Source organism: Opisthocomus hoazin, chromosome 10 (genome assembly GCF_030867145.1).
Source record: "Opisthocomus hoazin isolate bOpiHoa1 chromosome 10, bOpiHoa1.hap1, whole genome shotgun sequence".
Classification (NCBI taxonomy): domain Eukaryota; kingdom Metazoa; phylum Chordata; class Aves; order Opisthocomiformes; family Opisthocomidae; genus Opisthocomus; species Opisthocomus hoazin.
Window position 1 is genome coordinate 15,701,980 of NC_134423.1, and position 19,581 is coordinate 15,721,560.

Below are 19,581 nucleotides of genomic sequence, written 5' to 3' on the forward strand. Positions count from 1 at the left end.
TCTGTTTTGTTCTTTTCTCCTTTCCTAACAATTTGAAACATTTGCATTTTTGGATTGCTGCCATGTACTGAGCTGATGTTTTTATGAAACTATCTATCTGTCACAATCCCAAACTTTCACTTCTGAGTGGTAACAGGCAGCTCAGAGCTCATCACTTTATTCATACAGCCAAGAACACTTTTGCCCACGTACGTAATTTCACATTCATCTACGCTAAATTTCCTCTGCCGTTTTGTTACCCAGTCACATAGTCTTAACGCCCATCTACAGTTCTATGCATTCAGCCCTCACACTTCCTACATTGAGTTAATGTGTATCCTAAGCAAACTTTTCCACGTCACTGCTAAGACCTTTTTCCAAACAGTTGTTGAGTTTGTCAAGAAGAATCAATGCCCTGCAGAATTCCACTGATAATTCTCTCCGTATTACCACTGTGCTCACATGGTTGAAGGTTTGGGATGGGACACGACTTTGGTGCTGGGGAATGTGGTATTCAGCACTGGTCTGTAGGGTGTTACAGAACTATGTGGTCCCTTAGCTCAGGCTTCATGGACAAGAATCATTTGCAGTACTGTACTGTGCTCTGTCTCTTGCAACGGGATCCTGCGCAGCAGCTAGAGCTAATCAACCTGATCTGTGACTGCTGGTTCATCTGTGCTGGACACACTGGTCAGGAAGCAAGGGGATTATCTGGCATTTCCCAGCAGTGGAGGACTATGTGTTTTCTGCCAAGATCCTGCATTCACTGAAGTCCTCTTGAAAGGGATTTTTTCTACATGCAGTCCAGCCATATGGCCTTTGCCTGTCATGTGATTTGACTCCCATGTTAAATATCCCCCTTCATGTGATCAGATACACAGTCTCACGTGTAAGGAAGAATAAGCTTCAGCAGTCTAACTTCTAGTAGGAGGTAGGATGCTAACAGTCTTTGCCAAAGGAATGCATCAGGGCATAGAAGAAGTATTTTAGAGCAAAGGAAGTTCAACAGTACACAGCCTCGTAACCCAGTGAGATAGGACCCCATACAGCAGTTTAGTGAGGAAACTACATAAAAGAGGAGTAGAAAGTTTATGGAAATATTATTTGGTTTGATATACACATGCAAAAAAAAGAACCATGTATAGTCATTGGAAGTGAGTGTACCAGCAGCAGTTACTAAAGCAGATAAAATCTGAATGTTTAAATGCCTATTGGTTTTTATTTGGTTTGCACATCATGCGCTTGATTTATCACTGCAGTAACAGTACACTTAATTTTGTTGTTTGCATATGGGAAAGTGGGTATGAATGTTTCCAAGTCAGCAAGGAATCATCTCCAAATTCCTGAAGTGTGAAAATTATTGTATCTCTGAATTTGGGCTTGTACTCTTCACTGGGTTGTGTCTGGATGGCATTTGTTACTATCTGGGGAGCATAGATTCCAAAAGCGTATTTTGTTTACCATATGCAATGAAGGAAAGGCAATGGAGGATCACCCATCTACAAGAAGGCCCATAAGGAGGATCCTGGGAACTACAGACCTGTCAGCCTGACCTTGGTGCCGGTTAAGATTATGGAGCGATTCATCCAGAGTGCGCTCACCAGGCATGTGAAGGACAACCAGGGGATCAGGCCCAGACAGCATGGGTTCATGAAAGGCAGGTCCTGCTTAACCAACCTGATCTCCTCCTATGACCAGGTGACCCGCTTAGTGGATGAGGGAAAGGCTGTAGATGTTGTCTACCTTGACTTTAATAAGGCCTTTGACACTGTTCCCACAGCATCCTCCTGGAGAAACTAGCTGCCCATGGTCTGGAAGGGTGTACTCTTCACTGGATAAAGAACTGCCTGAATGGCCGAGCACAGAAAGTGGTGGTGAATGGAGTTAAATCTGGCTGGTGGCTGGTCACGAGTGGTATTCCCCAGGACTCAGTTTTGGGTCTGGACTTGTTTAACATCTTTATCAATGATCTGGATGAGGGGATTGAATGCTTCCTCAGGAAGTTTGCAGATGACACCAAGTTGGGCGGGAGTGTCGATCTGCTCGAGGGTAGGAAGGCTCTGCAGAGGGATCTGGACAGGCTGGATTGATGGGCCACGGCCAACTAGATGAGGTTCAACAAGGCCAAGTGCCTGGTCCTGCACTTGGGTCACAACAACCCCATGCAATGCTACAGGCTTGGGGAGGAGTGGCTGGAAAGCTGCCCAGCGCAAAAGGACCTTGGGGTTGCTGGACAACAGCCGGCTGAACATGAGCCAGCAGTGTGCCCAGGTGGCCAAGAAGGCCAGCAGCATCCTGGCTTGTGTCAGGAATAGTGTGGCCAGCAGGAGTAGGGAGGTGATCGTGCCCCTGTACTCGGCACTGGTGAGGCCGCACCTGGAGTACTGTGTTCAGTTTTGGGCCCCTCACCACAAGGACATTGAGGTGCTGGAGCGTGTCCAGAGAAGGGCAACGAGGCTGGTGAGGGGTCTGGAGAACAAGTTTTACAAGGAGAGGCTGAGGGAGCTGGGGCTGTTTAGTCTGGAGAAGAGGAGGCTGAGGGGGGACCATATTGCTCTCTACAAGCATCTGAAAGGAGGTTGTAGTGAGGCAGGTGTTGATCTCCCAAGCAACTAGCGATAGGACGAGAAGAAATGGCCTCAAGCTACATCATGGGAGGTTTAGACTGGATATTAGGAAAAATTTCTATACTGAAAGAGTGGTCAGGCATTGGAACAGGCTGCCCAGGGAAGTGGTGGAGTCCCCATCCCTGGAGGTGTTCAAAAACATGTAGATATGGCACTTCAGGATATGGTTTAGTAGGCATGGTGGTGTTGGGTGGATGGTTGGACTTGATGATCTTAGAGGTCTTTTCGAACCTATAATTTTAAGTTTCTATGATTCTATGATTCTGTCACTATGCCGTTGAAATGTTGTAGTTACAATTATATTGGTTGGGAAAGACTATAGGCTCATTAAGCGACATTAGCGCACCAAACCAAGAAATGCTTCTAAATGTCCTGTGGGTGTCCTCTAGATTTGTGTGTATGTGTATCATGTCCAGGAAAACAGAGCAAACAGATCATCACTACTAAATGTTATGATTTTGTTGGAATTCTAAGTAGTCACTTCCAGGAATAATTCAAATAGGTAGCCAAGGAATTTTTCAACACCTGTGATATAGTACCATCTACTGGCGAAATTGAACAGGCCTTGGTCAGAGACTGATACCTTGAGTTTTCAGTATTAACTGCCAAATGCTGCATAGTTGCAGCTTGAGTTTGTTATCGTTACGTTGGTGAAAGCATCCTTCTACTTTTAATAGATATGTAACTTACCAGATAATCTTGCAAATCTAAATATAGCAAGGCTACTTATTGCCCTGGCTTGTGCACTCAGCTTTTTCTCAGACACAGCTTTTTGAATCATGCAATTTTGATTGGGATGGACAGAAGACACTTGAAAAAATGTCTTTGCAGTTTTAAATCAATCATTGCTTTTTTGAGATTTTTTTTTGTCAATTTCTATTTCACTGAGTATTTATTGCAAAGAAAAGTAAGTTCTATCTCTAAAGCAAAAAGTTTGAGTTCTGAGCTATTGCTTTACAAATGGTATGGAAAATGAGAAAAGGCCAATTTACTACATTCATTCAAAAAGCCTCATACTGTAACACCTTCTCAATCCTGAGAATGATTGAATGTGAATTTACTTTTTGTAACTCAGATTTTTAATTGTTAGGAAACAAAAGGTTGTAGTTACTTAGCCAGACCATAAGCTTTTCAGCCTAAATAACAGTATAGATAATCTAATGTTAATAGGATGAAATAGTAAGAAGTTAAATAGAAACTTACATTTATAAGCATCTGATTGCTATCTTACAGAAAAATACAAGTAATTCTTTTGTGACTGCTAGACTATTGTGCCTTGTCAGATAACTGAGTCTTTGTCCTCAACAGTGCTGAGAAGGCATGAATTTAAGTTTTTGGATTGTGGTCCCTGTGCTCTTACCAAGTTTCTGAAGGAACACAAAACACATGCCAAAATGTCATGAACATTCTAATCCCTAAATTAATAATGGTGACCCTGCTTCGGCAGGAGGGTTGGACTAGATGACCCACAGAGGTCCCTTCCAACCCCTACTATTCTGTGATTCTGTGATTCAGATGCCAATCTATGGCTGTCCAAATAAATTGTAAAAATCTGGTGCTATGGCTTAGCTCTTCAGCTTCTTCCTGAATAAATACTGTTTACATGATTTGTAGACCTTATTTTTTATTTTCTAAAGCAAAGCAGTGACTGTCTCCTTTTCAACAGGACTTATAACTAGCAGTGAGGTTTTGCCACACTTCAGCTTTTTTTCCCAGTGCAAAATGCTGAATTTCAAATGTTGAAAAATGGTTTATTTAAGAACTGTAAAATACAGTTCCAATAGATTCAGCAAGGTATATTCTACAATAGAACTAAGCCATTCCAAAATTTTAAACATAAGTGGGAAATTCATAAAGCAGGCTTCAAATACAAATTAATTACATGCACTGTAAAGCATGTATACACACAAACATAATCCATTTTCATGTAAATGGAAAAGCTGTGTGCAAATATCTCTTGTTGCTCACAGTGTGAAAATAAATGGCTTGTGTTATAACCACTGCAAAAATAGTATCTGACTTTCACGGTTTGGATATTACTTATTCTGATAATTTATTTGACAGACATTGTGACACAATCTCTTCTTAACACATGGGAAAGGAACACATATATGTACTGAGTAACACATATATGTACATGTATGCTACTGAGAATTGTCTGCTTCCACATTTTAGTTCTCAGTCAATAAGGGAATAAAAACTGTTGTTGGAGGAGAAAACAGAAAGCCTGAGGATAAAAATTAACTATTTTCTTTCATGTCATCTGTCTGATTTTCACAGGGCCAGCATCAACCGTTCAATGGTGCTTGAGAGATAAAGGAAAGTAGCAAAAAAAAAGTGTTGAAAGCAGTACTAATTAATTTGAGGTCATGTTGAGGCTATTACTGACCCAACCTATAATTCCATCAACTTGTCTAATAGAGATTGTCCTTTTTGGAGAGGGTATTCTGGGAAAGAAGGTACAGAGGGGACAATAAACAGAATCAGGGACAATGTTTTCTGATCCAGAACGGGACCAAGAACATATCCTTGACACTGATTTACAGAATACATGCGATATGAATGAGGGTGTTTGAACATAAGCTGCTTGCTCTGTGATGTCCTAGACCAAATCACAATATGCAAACCCCAAACTTGGTTTCACTTGTGTTAAAGATCACATTGTATTGTAGTCATCAGAAATGCTGGAGCTGTCTCAAGAGGAGAAATTGTGAAAGTAGAGCAAAGTATCCTTATTAGGGCTCTCACCCTTAAATGAAAAATTGAGTGTGAATCCACACACCTTTTGCATTTTTAATTTTGTTTTCTTTTTGCCCAGAGTGCTTTACTGCCTGAACTACGTAATGGCTATAGTTGGTTGACTCTTAACTAACAGGATCATCTTAGCATTTAGAACTGAGGTGCTTTTGCTCTTCCCAGACATGTAAAGTAACCATATGTACCATCTATTTTGCAGTGATAAGGACTCTGATAACTTGTATAAACTTAAATATAAAAACATAGCTTTGCCATTGCTATGTATGTGTAACATCTATTATTATCTGTATTATAGAAGTACTCTAGCTCACCATGATGCTCCCACTAACATTGTCTGGAATTTTGTCATTTACTTCAGACAGGAAGTTCTTGTCCTTAGCGTGTGTATGTGTCTGACATTCTTCTGTCATTGGAAAAAATACTCTGCAAACGATTGAGAATATTTACAAATATTGGGAAGAGGGCAGTGAAGCTATTTTCCATTTTCCCTTTAGGCTCATATCTTCTTTTCTAACTACTGCTATGTATCTCTGGTTGTCTTATGCACCCTGTGGTTGTGCGCTGTTGTATTTATGGATGGTACTTTCTGTCTCTGATTGTTTGCCTTGTCAATAGGGGCTCTGCAGCTGTGGTTTGTAATGTGTGAATTTATGCAAGATACATGCGGGTGGCACATTTGCTTTGATTCCAGCTAGACTGTTTTGTTCAAAAGCGGGGTTGTCATTTTCACAAATTGTTACAAGCACTTGACACTCTTCTCCACAAATACTATGTTGACTGTGGAAGATTTTCTTTCTAGTGTTTGACACAAGTGTGGCACTTAAGAAAAAAACAGCATAAGCTGATTATCTATTACATTTTTCTCTTGGATGGATGAGATGAGCATAGAACAGAAGTTGTGGAAAGATGGACACCTTTTTAACCTGGTGTCAAGGTATATTTATTTTCCCAGGACACTGGTGTTGAAGTAAATTGTTTGCTATTGCACACCAGTTTGTCTTCTCATTGAGTTCTCTGTTTCCAGTAGAGGTGACTATTCCATTCTTGCTGTGTGACTTTTGGGGCTACATGAACTTCCACACTTCACACTGATACACTGCAGGGAGAATACAGTCCCAGCACCTTTTTTTTATTTTTCCAGAGTGTATGCAGGACTGATACACTGTATGGTTTCTTATCAGGTTCAATGTACATAACAACCTTATAGTGAGGCTACTTGACTCTGCAAATACTTATACTGTCATGTTTTATGATGTCTGGTTGATTTTTTTAGAGCTATGAAGTATTTGGGTTGATCGAGATGACCATTAAAGGTCCCTTGCAACCCAAACTATTCTATGATTCTATGATTTCCAGCACAGACTGGCTTCAGGAAAGCTTTCATATTTGTCTCCTACTTCCCTAATGTGGTTCTTTAGCTGCAGGCACTTCTTAATTGGTTTGGTTTTGTAAGTGAATTGTCTTGTGATGTTACAGGACCAGTGCTACAGAATTACTCTATTTAAAGCCAAACGGCATATATTTGGATTATGAATGACAGCAGGTCTCCTGGAACTCTTGTGAATGTGTATGGAGAAAGGAATTCTGACTGGGATTTCATTAGTTGTGGGTATAGATCAGCCCATACTGTACAATCTGGGCTCATACGGTATCAAGTGTCTTCATATTCTATGGCCACTTCATGTTTCACTGCTACTCAAGATGAACTTAACCTCTTACAACCACAATTTTTTCAATCACTTCACATTCACTAAGTTTTACTACACTTCTACAAGCTAGTGTAATCCAGTCCCTAGCTGAAACTTAGTAAAACTAACCTAGATATGCAAAAGTATTAAGACTTCATAATTTACTGTTTATATGCTACCTACACATCAAAACAGCAGTACAGCTCTTAACTACTTTTCAAGCATTTGTCTCAGCATTTAAGTTTCTGTGTTAGCTCGACATATGTAAATTATCTACAGTATTTCTTAACCGCTGTTGAGCTACTGAGAGCTGAGAGTCTATGCTCAGCTAGATTCCTTACTGAATTAAGCAAAACATGATTCCAAACATGCAACTGCAAATGCCTGAACTGAACACTATTTACAAGAAATGCAGCATTTTAGGACTTTCCAAAGTCTTGTGTCCTCTTTTAAGGTTCAAATCTCTGAAGCAGGGGCTTAAATCCCAGTATCCCAGCATGTATCAAGTTACATGCTGTTCTTACATAGGTCTTCGTTAGTTTCTATTCCTCTTAAAATAAATAAAAATATCAGGAACTGTGATAGTAACTTAGATTGTCTCTCACATTCCAAGAAAGTTTATGAGAAGAATGTACTTCTACATATGTACTTAGTCCTTGAACACTGAAAACTAGCAGTGTCATCAATGCTTTACATCACTACCGAATACCTGTAGTAAAGACCAGAAGTGACCCCCAGCATTCATCAGCATCAAAAGACAGATATTCATTATACAAAATAGAATCATAGTTTACAAATGCCAAGTAAAGTCAGATGCAAATTAAAAGCTTCTTGAAAGCATCCATGGTGTACTTCACTTACATGGAAACTAAGTGACAGGAAATACTGTGATCATTAAAGACATCATGACACTGATAATTTTAACCTGTATTTGTTGAATGATTGATTCAGTTGTTCCTCAGCAGAAGGGCTTCCTTCTTGGTCACTCATCTGACAGGTTTCATGCAGCTCCATCTCTGATACAGCCCTCAGTTTTGTTTGCTCTGATAACGCTGGGAAACGTCTATGCATATGGTCTGGATAACAATAAAGAAATTTTTCTAGTAGCTAATACATAGTTCAAAATAACACATACAGTTTGATGTAATTCTGTCTGTGATGTTGCACTCAGGTAAGCGACTATTTTAGGTAAACATAATTTCTTTTGACCTTTTGTAGATAAAGTTATTTCCATATTCATGTTTCCAATAGACTTGAGAGGTACAGGTCAGACATTTCATAGGAATTTTGGAAATAAACCAGAAATTCTTACTCCATATAAACTCCTGCCTGGCCAATGAAGAATTGATTTCCTACTGTATCATATGGGTAAGCAACAACCAAATGTTTCTCCCCATGGAGTCACTAGGAGCTCTGCTTTATACTCTAATGAGAATTTTAGAAGAGTAGAAGAATCAAGTCACTACTCTCTTGAACAAATACTGCTATAACAGCCCTTAAATTACTGTGAGTGTAATTCTTTGAAATAATGAAACAAAAGAATTCAAAGTGGTGCTAAATCAACCGAGTGCAAGTGACAGTACATCATTCACTGGCCACATTTCACTAGCACAGTTTACAGTTTTTGCAGTGAACTACATTAGTCCAGAGACTGAGTGACCTCTTGGAATCGTGCCACTTTTCCAGCACCTGTCAAATGGTTCTTTCTGTAGGGCATGATGACAGTGGAAACACATTGAAATACCCATATCTGCCAACATGGGCAGGTCCAGAAAACAGAAATTGGCCCCTGCTGTACATGCAGCTGATCAATAACAGGGATTGATTCTATTCTGTGTCCTCAGTCAGCCTTCCATAAAGAGTCTCTTTTACAAGTACAGTGGGCAGGATGGCACACAACTGCTATGTCAGCTGGGGTGTCAAAGCCACAGAGGACAGACATAGCAACTTCTCATCATCCATCTAGACAGTATTCCTTCTATTTTGATTCCTTTGTCCTATCAATCAGCTTTTATAGGGTGGAGGAGAAAATTATTTTAACGAAAATAATCAACGATGCTATTTTTCATCGTACATTTCTGTGTACATTGTAACAGGGTTTATAAAAATCAATCTATAAAAATCCACAATGCATGAAAGTCCATAATGCATAATCTATTTAATTGAATCTGCAACATATGCGTGCGTGAATTTAAACAGATTATGTGCATGAATTAATGTGAATATATAGCACGTGTTTTTCTTTGCCTGCTATCCAGTAGATTATTATTAGCAATAACAGATTCTAAAACTAGCCTTGCACATTTGATGTATGCTACTGGGGGAGGGGAAGGAGGAAAGAGTGTAATAGTGGCTGAGCTAAGGCAGCCTGAGGCATTTTTCTGCCTACACAAGGCACAGACAGACAGAATGGATTGGGGATGCTGTTCCAACAGTATCCTTTATGCTTTTGGAAATGTGCAGCATTGGCTTTCTCCTTCTTTCTCTGTATCTACTATGATGTCGTCAGGGGGACAGAGTCCTTGACTTGCTCCCAACTGCTGAGGCCATCACCCTTTACAACAGCACTACCCCCCAAACCTTCTACCCACTGGAAGGTTTAAGTTTGTTCTGTGACAGGCCCCTGCTTGAAATGTTCAGGTGGTAGAGAATAAAAATCTCCCTGTGCTATCTCTGCAGTTAATTCAGAGAAAGCCAAGATTTCATTCCAAAATGGATATTCTGAAAGATCTGACTTTCTATATATAAGAATATATATATAAATGTATATATTTATATATTCATAATCCTTTGTATTTTTATTTGTATGCTTTTTTAATAAAATGATAGTGTAAAGAGGCCCTATGTAGCCTTTTTATAACGTCATTGTCCATTCTACGTGTATTAAAATCCACAACAACATTTGTGAATCTCCTTGGATTTTCTTGTAACTGCCATAAAACTGTACTGTAAATTGATCTTGCAAAGATACACTAAATGGGCATCTGTTCATATGTAAATTACGGTAAAATATGTGTTGCCTTCTCGAGTAATTGGATCTCTAACTGTCAATTTTAAAAGTAATCGGGTTTTCAAGAGAGGACATAGACTACAGCTATTTTAAAAGGTCTAAATGGTTTTAGATTTTAATTTTTCTTATTAATTTATTAAAATTCTTGCAGTATTCAGACCTACTTTTTAAAATATATAAATAGTTGTAATACTAAGGTGTTTAAAGTTGTTACTGAACTGATTGGTAAACGACATTACCTTAACTAAATTCTAAAATGACATTCTGTATATAACCTTTGAGCACAACCCTGCAGTCATTGCTGAGAAAACTCCAGCTGACTTGAAAGACTCACATTTAGAATACAACAGACACAGAAAATAAAAATAGGTCACTAGGATATAATTGTAAATGTTCTGCATGTATTTTTTCACATTATCTTTGTTAATATCTAGTAAAACATTGTTTCCCAAACAGGTATGAATAGTGCCTGATATTCAAATAACATTTCAATTAACTTCAATTATACTGTTGATATTTAGTAATGCAATCTTTTTCATGCAGTTGTTTACAGACAGGTATAGTAAATAACGTGACTTATAAAAAAATGTGAAAGGGATCAATTACTCAGGCACTATGGCTACAGAACTTCTCAATCCATTTTTAAATATTTCAGAAATGGGAAGGTAAGTGAAAGATCAGTGTTATAGTTCTGACCTAAGCGTTATCAGTAGTACTTAGGAACCCTTTTCCCTCCCCTGACTCTTATTCATTAGTAACAGCAACGTTAATATACAGTATTTTGCTACCAGTTTAAATGTTGAAAGTATAACAGTAACATGTATTTGTTTAATAAATTCTCCTTCCTGTTATTTTCTCTTTTATAACACAGAACAATACAGACAGCAAATACTCTCTCTTATTTAGTGCGAGAGAGAAAGTAACCACTAATTATAGCAAATAACTATTAGTGTCAAAGGATTCCAAGACATTACCAATATACACTTAAGCATTTCAGAGTAGACAGTGACCTTACCTTCATAGCCAAGGAGAAAGCATGTCAGCAAGTTAGGACAGACCTCCTCCAAAATGGAACAAAAAGCAAAGAAAGCACTTGGGCCTTTTAAAGAGAGTTTATCTAAAAAATATTCAGTTCTCTTCTTGTAGCTCTCCTGTGACCAAATGTCTTTGTATTCCTCCAAGGAAAAGACTCTCTTGTAAACCAAATATGACAGTACTTTGTTCACGTCCAGCTCTTCCAGTATTTTCTCTCTCTGATTGCTTGGGATTTCAGAAAGCCACTTATTCTTGTTTCCATTTTCTCTTTTAGTAGATTTTGCGCAGTTATAAAACCAAGATTTGGCTGTTCTTCCAAACATTTTAATATTTAAAAAGAAAATAGAAAATTCTACTTCTGCATTTATTGTGCAGTATTCAGTATGCAAAGTAAACATAATGTGGATGGATAGAATGCAAATACATACTGCTCTCTGTAATTATTGTCATTCTAATGGAATAAAGAAGGCCTACATACAAATGATAAAGAAATCTAGCTCAGTGCCTGCAGCCTCCTAAGAGGATTACATTACATTAATTAGCCCTTTACAACTGTTAACAGCTTCTGAACCGTAATGATGAGACTGAGAATTGCTTAGTTACTGTTACTTTTTAATTCTGTAACTGATCTTCAAAGATACCCCTTTGCAAAAAATAATTCATTGAAGAAGACAGCTGATCAAAGTGAAATCATCTGTACAAACTGGTACAGGACACAAAGAGTCTTCTGTACACTTTAATGTTGTATTCCTCAGAGGCCATACCCAAAGCACAGTATAAATGCCCTCCACTACTTACTCTTTCATAAAATATTAGCTTTACAATGCAATGGAACTACACATTTAGAAAACATGTTTCTGTAAATATATTGTAATCCCATATGCAAAAGGTAAAAAAAAGGTTACAGAATAAGACCTTTTTTATGAAGATAAATATGTCACTGTTAAGAATAACAATACTTCTGCATGTTTAAATCTTTAAGTTGTGTCCAAGGAAAACAAAACACTGTATAGCGTCCATTGCATGAAGCAGGTTTGGCAGTGGAGATTACTGTAGTGCTGGTGGAGGTGTTCTGCCACTGGGAATCATTCACTGAGGATCACACTTTACATAACCTCCCTTATGCAAATACTGCCTAATACATGGGCTTTTTGGGCTTATTTTTGTGCTTGCTGTCAACATAAATTCTGTGTATAGAAAAGCTGCCTTCTCCTTCTCCTCTTTCTTAGCGCATTTTTTCTATTTCCATTACTTCCAACTGATAATGCGTCCATGGCCTTGCTCATGTGGCCTTATCTGCAGTTTTCTTAAGGGTACTTTACCTGTTGTGCAGCAAACAGAAATATTTTGCCAAGCTTCTAGGAAAGCAAGTTTTACAGTATTTTCAGTCCTTATGATTTTAAGATGCAACCACTGCATGCTCCTGTCAGGCTTCTTCTGTTTCTGAAATTTCAAGTATTTATCAGTCAGTATTAAAGCTGACCACTGACCATATAATAATTTAGGAATTTTATTATGTATATCACCATCCAAACAATTAACTAGCCAGGCTTCACATAATTGTTTGGAAGCATTGCCTGTCACCTTGTGGTTGCTTGTAGATATAACAAGCCTCGTCTGGGACACATTGCATGGAGTAAGGACCAATGGAATTATGTGTAATTTTAAGCCATATTGATGGTCCCAGTTTAGAATGTTATGGCTTATTGACCACAGTAGTGAGATTCTCGTGCTTCTCCTGTAATCATCTTGAATCTATTTAGGTAGATCTACCTATGCGTTGGATGGCATCACACACCACATGAAAGATGACCTGCTTGGGGGCAGACAGGCAGTAAAAGGCGTCTGCTGTCCTATTAGTCACGTAGTACAGCTGAACAAGGGTAATACGCAGTAGGCAGAGAAAGTAGCCAACCTGTCTGAAAGGCCTGGCACATGTTCTAGGCAACCTTTGAAAGTAAGGCCTCCTTTATAAGCCTAATTTGTAAGATTCCCTTTGATTTTTGAACATTCATAGAGGTAGCACAAATACTAACACCCCCCAGCCCCCATTCTTTCCATATTCTCAATGAAACCTCAAGCATTTTTTTTCTCTCTAAGTTGTTTCTCTCTCAGAAGTTCTGTTAATATTAATACCACAATATCTCAGCAGGTAAAAGATCCTGATAAAGCCTGACACTCCACATATGTTAGACAGCATCTTATGAACCAGCCTTCTCAGCCACCATAACTTCTGATGGTAAGTTTTTCCATTACTTCAATAAACGCTAGAGCAAACCCAAAATTACAGGACAGTGCCCACAGATGAGATACAGAGAATGTAACCTCAATACATTTCCCAGAGTTTAACCTCAATACTAAATCTGTGTTTATTTTATTGTGCTGATAACACTGATTGTCATCAGTATCCTAAATGGAATAATAGATTCTGCACAGTAGTGAATTTAGAAGTTAAAAACACAGGTAACCTGTCAGTTTAATAATGAAATTAATTTGTAATGTCCTATTTTTACACGTCTATGGCAGTTCTGCCCATTAGAGTCCATCCTTGAAGAAAAGTGACCTTGCTATAATGAATGAGAGACACAGGTATTGGCTAATTGCATCTCTTCAGAAAAGGAAGGAAGAATTGGTGCAAATGATAAATGTACATAGGTATCAGTTTGCTGAGGGATGTTCTCAATATACCATAAAAAACAAAACTAGTTTTGAAAAAAAGAACATTAAAACGTTTAGCTGGAGCAGAATGACCAGAAGAATTAACCACAAAGCTGTTAGAAAATTCTGGGCATTCATGGGAGAGAAAACAGTACTCTGCAATGAAAATGCAAAGAAAAATTGGTATGATATGAATGGGGTAATATAGACAGTCAATTGTACTACACGCAGTGGTCATCCAGGGTAATGAGAGACATAAATGACAGCTTGAAATTTGGAAGTATATAGTATAGGAGCGTCTTTGGGCTCCGTGCACTAAATAACTTACAGGTTTTTTTCTAAAGGAGTACAATGTTTTGAGCCAGGAATGTCCCAATCACTTTTGTTGGTAAAAGAATATATCCTTTTAATCTCAAAATTGTTTTTATAAAAATCTTAAAACCACAAAGAAAAATGGGTGATATCATAGGAAATGTATCAAATTGTGGACAAACACAAAACTTGACTCTCTACCTTCTCAAATACCATGTAGTTATTTCCAGTTGTGTAAACTGGAGCATAAAATGCTAAAATTCTGATTTGATAATTGCTAGAATTCTGATAAAAAGCTACTCCTTGCAAAATCTGAGTATTGGGTAAAGGCAAACATTTGAAAGTGTGTGCTGAGAAACTGAATACTGAGAAGTGGGTGTAAAGTACAATCAAGGGACGAAACTAGAGAAATTGAAGATGACAAAGGAGTATTTGAGACAAAAGGGTACATGGAAATACACGGTGAAAATAAAGGATTTGTGATGGAGAACGATTGTTTTCCCAAGGTCAAGGAGCCGAGGGTTTTAACTCCAGTGGCCTGCAAATGGTACAATGCACATCGTTTGACTGTGCTGTAGAAGTTGTACAATCCTTCCAAGCTGAGACCTCACTGCCTAGCAACTCAAACCTCTTCAAATGGTTTACCTTGGTGCCAAGGTCTGCAATTTGTGCAAAGACAGTGTTTAGTTCAGACAGCCTAATTTCATAAGGATTGGTGTCAAGCAGGAAGCATCTACTAGAAGTAAGCTCTGGCAGTGTTCATTCGACGCTGCAGTCGAAGGAGGCTGCAGTCTGACCCACACTCTTTGACAGTGACGTTGTTCCACGCTGAAGATAGTGACAGGGGACGCAACACAGGCTGCCATGGCCTGGGGAGCCCTGACTGGCCTCAGTGACCGAACTCACTGGGGGCCTGTGCCCACCCTGCTGCCCACCTGCGGTCAGTGCTGACGCACAGGCTGTGGGGCTGCGCTCGAGCGCCTGCGGTCCCTACCCCCATACTCCAGCAAGGTCTGTCTTTCTAAGGCACCTCGTTACTCTCCTTCCTTTGTGTTTGTGTAATCGTTTGGAGGACCAAGACATTGGTGGTGTTACACGTAGGTCCTTTGAAAGCATGTATTTATTTAAGTGTTGCTTTTGTGTGTTTTTAACAGCAAACGAGCTCCACAGATGCTAAATTAGATGCCCGAGAACATAAAGCAAACTTGGTGTGCTACTACTCGTGCCTGCCATGCAACATGGCATGGTCGGGGTTTTGAGAATTAGCAATGCGATTCTTCCCTGCGGCCCTAGTTTATTCAGCTTCTTGTTTCCGAGGGTTACCCAGGAAAGCTCTCCTAAGAACATTTACCGGCAAGCTGAGGTAGGGCTCAGACAGGAGCCGCGGATACCGGCACTTCTCCGCTGCACACCGGCCCGCAGCCGAATGTTTTACGGGCAGCGCAGCAGCGAGGGCCACTCACAGGCCCTCGCACGCGTGGCAGAGCCCGCAGCGACGCGGGGGCCAGCACGCCCCTCACAGCCTGCAGCCAGCGGCCTGAGAGGGCGGGCCCGGGCCCGGGTTCGGCGGCTCCGCGGTGGTACCGGGAGGCGGAGAGGGGCGGCGCCGTGCTGCGCGTCCCGCCGCCGGAAGGCAGGGCCGGGCCGGGCCTGCCGCTGCCGCCGGAGGAAAATGGCGGCTGCCGAGGTGGCGGCGCGGCGGCTGTCGCGGCAGGAGCAGGAGCTGCGCTGGCTGGCGGCGGAGGTCGGCCGGCTGAAGGAGCAGGAGGCGCCGTGCCGCCCCGGGAGCTGTCGCCCCGAGCTGCAGCGCCTGAGGGCCGAGAACGAGAAGCTGCGCTACCGCCTCCTGCACCTGCGCCGCAGCCTGGCGGCCGAGCTGGGCAGGGCGGCGCCGGCGGAGCGCGCAGCCGGCCGCGAGGTAGCGCGCGGGGCGGACGGGGGAGGGCGGCGGGCCGCGCCGGGCCTGGGGGGGCGAGCGCCCGCATCGCCCTGGGGCGGGCTGGGCCCCGGCCGGCGGGCTCGGCGGGGTTGGAGGCCGGTGCCCGCGTTCCTCGTGTGCCCGGAGCGCTGCGCGGTGCTGCTCTGGGTAGCCCCTGCTGTTCCGCGGGGCTGGAGCAGGTGGTGGACCGCCGAGAGCGGCGTTACTGCGCGCTGGGCCGCTCTGGTCTCCCGGCCTTTGGCGGGGGAGATTCTGCCGGTGATGGCTGCAGCAGTAAAGTTGGGGAAGCTGTCCAGGGAAGATTTTGCTTGGTGAGCACTTCTGCTATGTCTGCTAAACATCAAAAGGACGGAGTTTAGATGTGCCCTGAGAAGTCTTTCCTCTCTACTAAGGACATACCCAGATGTAATTGCCTGTTTAGCCCAATATTGCTCGAATGCGGTTGGTTTGTGTCAGTGATTGCTGGGAAAGGCTTAAAAGCATAGGGGTATACTTCATATTGTCACTGTTTTCAGAAAGTCTCCAGCGCAAGTCCAGCTGTTGAAGTGAGTCAAAGTAAAGAGGAAAAGAAAAAAGAGAATGAAGCTGTGAACCGACATCGAGATGATGTAAATGGTTATTTTATATCTCATAATAGTAGAAGAAAGAGTATTGTTTGGCTAGGTTCAGAAGAGGTGCTGAAATCTGAAATAATTTGCTGTATTTTGAAATTTCGGATTTTGGGAAGAAGGCTTGCTATGGCATGCATATAGAAAAAATCATTACCTGAGAGCTTCATCTTGCGTATTATTAGTAGGGTTACTTACACATTCTTAGATCTCCGTTTTTTATGTAACAAAAGAGTTTGGGCTATTGGGAAATAAGGGTCAGCATACTGTGGTTGCAAAAGAGAGCGATGGTTCAGGAATAGTTAAACAGCGTGCATGATGACTGAAAGAGGATGTTGGCAGCACTAGCTGTAGTTCAGTAGCTCTGAATAATTCACCTTATGGTAAACTAAAGGAAACTTCCCATGAACTACCTTATTTGAGCCTGCTTTGAATGGATGGGCAGACGTGGGGGCTTGTTGGAGTGATCCAAACTTCTCTACAATGTCAGCCAAGTAACAAATTCTGGGGCAGGAATGTAGGCTGCTTTCAGAGGTCAAACTCACAAAGCCATTTAGGCCCACACTGATGAAGGTGCACTGGAAAATTGGAAAGCCACTATAAAACAGTCAGCGAGTTGGATGCGACTTTTCCTGTGTATAATTGTTTACAAATGCTTTACTGCATAGTAGTATAAATTCTAGTACAGTAAAAGCTGGTCTCGGGTGGAACCTCTAGGGATGCATGAACACCGAATCCTTTTATTCAGTTTCGCTCACAAATATGTATGTGTGTGATTTAATTTATTCGTTACAGCTGCAGTGTGAGCCAAGCTTCATAGAAGACAGACTGAAGCTTTACGAAGCACTGAAAAAGGAACATGATGCTTTGCTAGCTTACAGAGCCACCAACCAGAGCAAACCTATCAAAATTACTCTGACAGATGGAAAGATGGTTGAAGGGGAATCTTGGAAAACCACGCCATATCAATTAGCCACAGAAATTAGGTAACCTGCAGATGGAAGGAGTTGTGCTTTTGCAATGATAAGTCTGTTACTATCATTAGTCTCTTATCTTGTTTCATCAAATACGTGTCACGGTCAGTGGATGGTGACTGTCTTAAGCTGGTTTATTTGGAAAGCATCATCGAAACTTCAGCTTGATGCAGAAGAAACAGCTGGATGAAGTTACTGTTGTGAACGATGCCTGAAGGTCTGTGCTGGGATCATAATGCTTGCTTCCAATTAAAAAGTACAACAATTGGTGAGACTGCTAGGAATTAATAGAGACATCTGTAGTTTTGTGAGTTACCAGATAACAGCAGAAGCTGTAGCTGGAAGCAGTCTTTCCTCCAGATCCCCAGCACTGAAAACTGTTGGATGAAGTATTAAAGCCTTGAGGGTCTACACTTCAAAAGTAGAGAAGTGTTTAAGAAGATGACAGAAACAAAAATTAAAGGTCTTTAGGTGCTATGAGATGTGGGTGGGGTCTCATGGGGTTTAGAAACCTAAGGACTTTTGTTAATCTGAACCTAAATATTTTGGTCTCTTGTCATAATTTGTGTGTTTTAGTCAAGTGTTGTCTTCAAATGCAGTCATAGCCAAAGTGAATAGTGAACTGTGGGACCTGGATCGTCCGCTGGAGGGAGACTGTACTCTGGAGCTGCTTACGTTTGATAGTGAGGAAGCAAAAGCTGTGAGTAAACACTCACTGGTTTCTGTCTGATTAAAGCTACTAATGTAGTGAAATTGATAGCAGCATTATGCTTTTAAAATCTTGAATTTAAACAAAAATCCCCCAAACTATTTAAGTAATGTATTTGTGATTATTCAACGAAGAAGATTAGATGCTGAGTACCTATAATCTATAGGGAAATAAAATCTTAGTGGTCTTTTCTTCCCTTCCCTTTTACGTAAACAGGTTATTTCTGAAACAAGATCGTACAGAATGTCTTGATTTGTATGCTAACTTCAAATAGATTGATGTCTTCTAAGACACGTGTTCTATGGTTTGAGGTGGTGCATGTGAAGATCAGACACTGAAAGCAATAGTGAAGCCATCTTACAGTTTTCTGAAAAATTTCCAGTATCAGATTTGAGTCATAAGCAAAATCTGCACCTCCTTGGAAGAGCATTCTTTGTTAGAAACTTAAGTAGGTGTATGTTAGTCAATTAAATTATGAATATACTTAGCGACACACCCAAGATTTTTTTTTTAACAGGATTCAGTCTTAAGGCTGTGTTTATCTTTATGCACGAGAGTTGGAATTCATTTTGTTGAAGAATTATTAATGTGATTAAGCTCATTTGAGGCATTTCAGCAGCCTGTAAAGTCTTTGTCTTGTAGCAGTGGCTATGAGGTGGCCTGAATTAATAGGGACTTAGAGCATAAGATTGATACTGGTCTGCTGGGTTGTTGACTCTTCTCTGCTGACATTTCTGGTAATGTGGTTTACAGTCCTGTTAACAAATGTACTGTGTGTGAGCAACTGTATGTAGCTAAATTGGCTACATTGCAATACTAATGGCATCTAAAGCATTGACTTTTCACTGACTGGAAACTAGCTTGTAAGTGAACAAGGTACAAGAAGTACTAAGGTGAGGTAATCATGCATCATCTTTCAGAGTGAAATACGATGAGGCTTTATTGCTATGTCTGCCATTAGGTTAATCATTCAGTGTACTTCAAAATGAGAACAGAAAATTGTTACACTGCTCATAGAATTTAAACAACATTCATTCCAGTGTATTTCCCATCTGCAGATAAACTTCTGGTTTGTTTTTTCTTTTTAGTTACACAATGCCAATGACCCCATGACTTGCTCACCTGACTTTATTTGCAGGTCTATTGGCATTCAAGTGCTCATATTCTTGGAGAGGCCATGGAAGGTTATTTTGGGGGCTGCTTATGCTATGGACCACCAATTGAGAATGGATTTTATTATGACATGTACATTGAAGATAGGTAAAATTTCAGTGTCTAAGAACTT

The 19,581-nt window shown here is 40.6% G+C and overlaps 2 protein-coding genes across 8 annotated transcripts in view; one reads left to right on the forward strand and one right to left on the reverse strand.

Annotated features, from left to right (window-relative positions):
- TJP1 (tight junction protein 1) overlaps positions 1 to 8,104 on the reverse strand; it is a 216,182-nt gene extending 208,078 nt beyond the window's left edge. The window contains exon 1 of the mRNA XM_075431504.1: positions 7,977 to 8,104. Within this exon, the coding sequence (XP_075287619.1) occupies positions 7,977 to 8,065 (89 nt within the window). The 5' untranslated portion in view covers positions 8,066 to 8,104. The remainder of the gene's footprint in view (positions 1 to 7,976) is intronic.
- TARS3 (threonyl-tRNA synthetase 3) overlaps positions 1 to 19,581 on the forward strand; it is a 64,448-nt gene that overhangs the window by 31,064 nt on the left and 13,803 nt on the right. For 4 of the 7 annotated variants that reach the window (XM_075431511.1, XM_075431510.1, XM_075431509.1 and 1 more), the window contains 4 exons: positions 13,249 to 13,335; positions 17,409 to 17,599; positions 18,164 to 18,287; positions 19,435 to 19,556. In XM_075431511.1, coding sequence (XP_075287626.1) covers positions 13,333 to 13,335; positions 17,409 to 17,599; positions 18,164 to 18,287; positions 19,435 to 19,556 — 440 coding nt within the window. In that variant the 5' untranslated portion in view covers positions 13,249 to 13,332. Of the gene's footprint in view, positions 1 to 13,248; positions 13,336 to 15,699; positions 15,985 to 16,520; positions 16,614 to 17,408; positions 17,600 to 18,163; positions 18,288 to 19,434; positions 19,557 to 19,581 lie in introns of those variants that run through there. The other 3 variants (XR_012765136.1, XM_075431507.1, XM_075431508.1) reach the window with 2 other exon arrangements.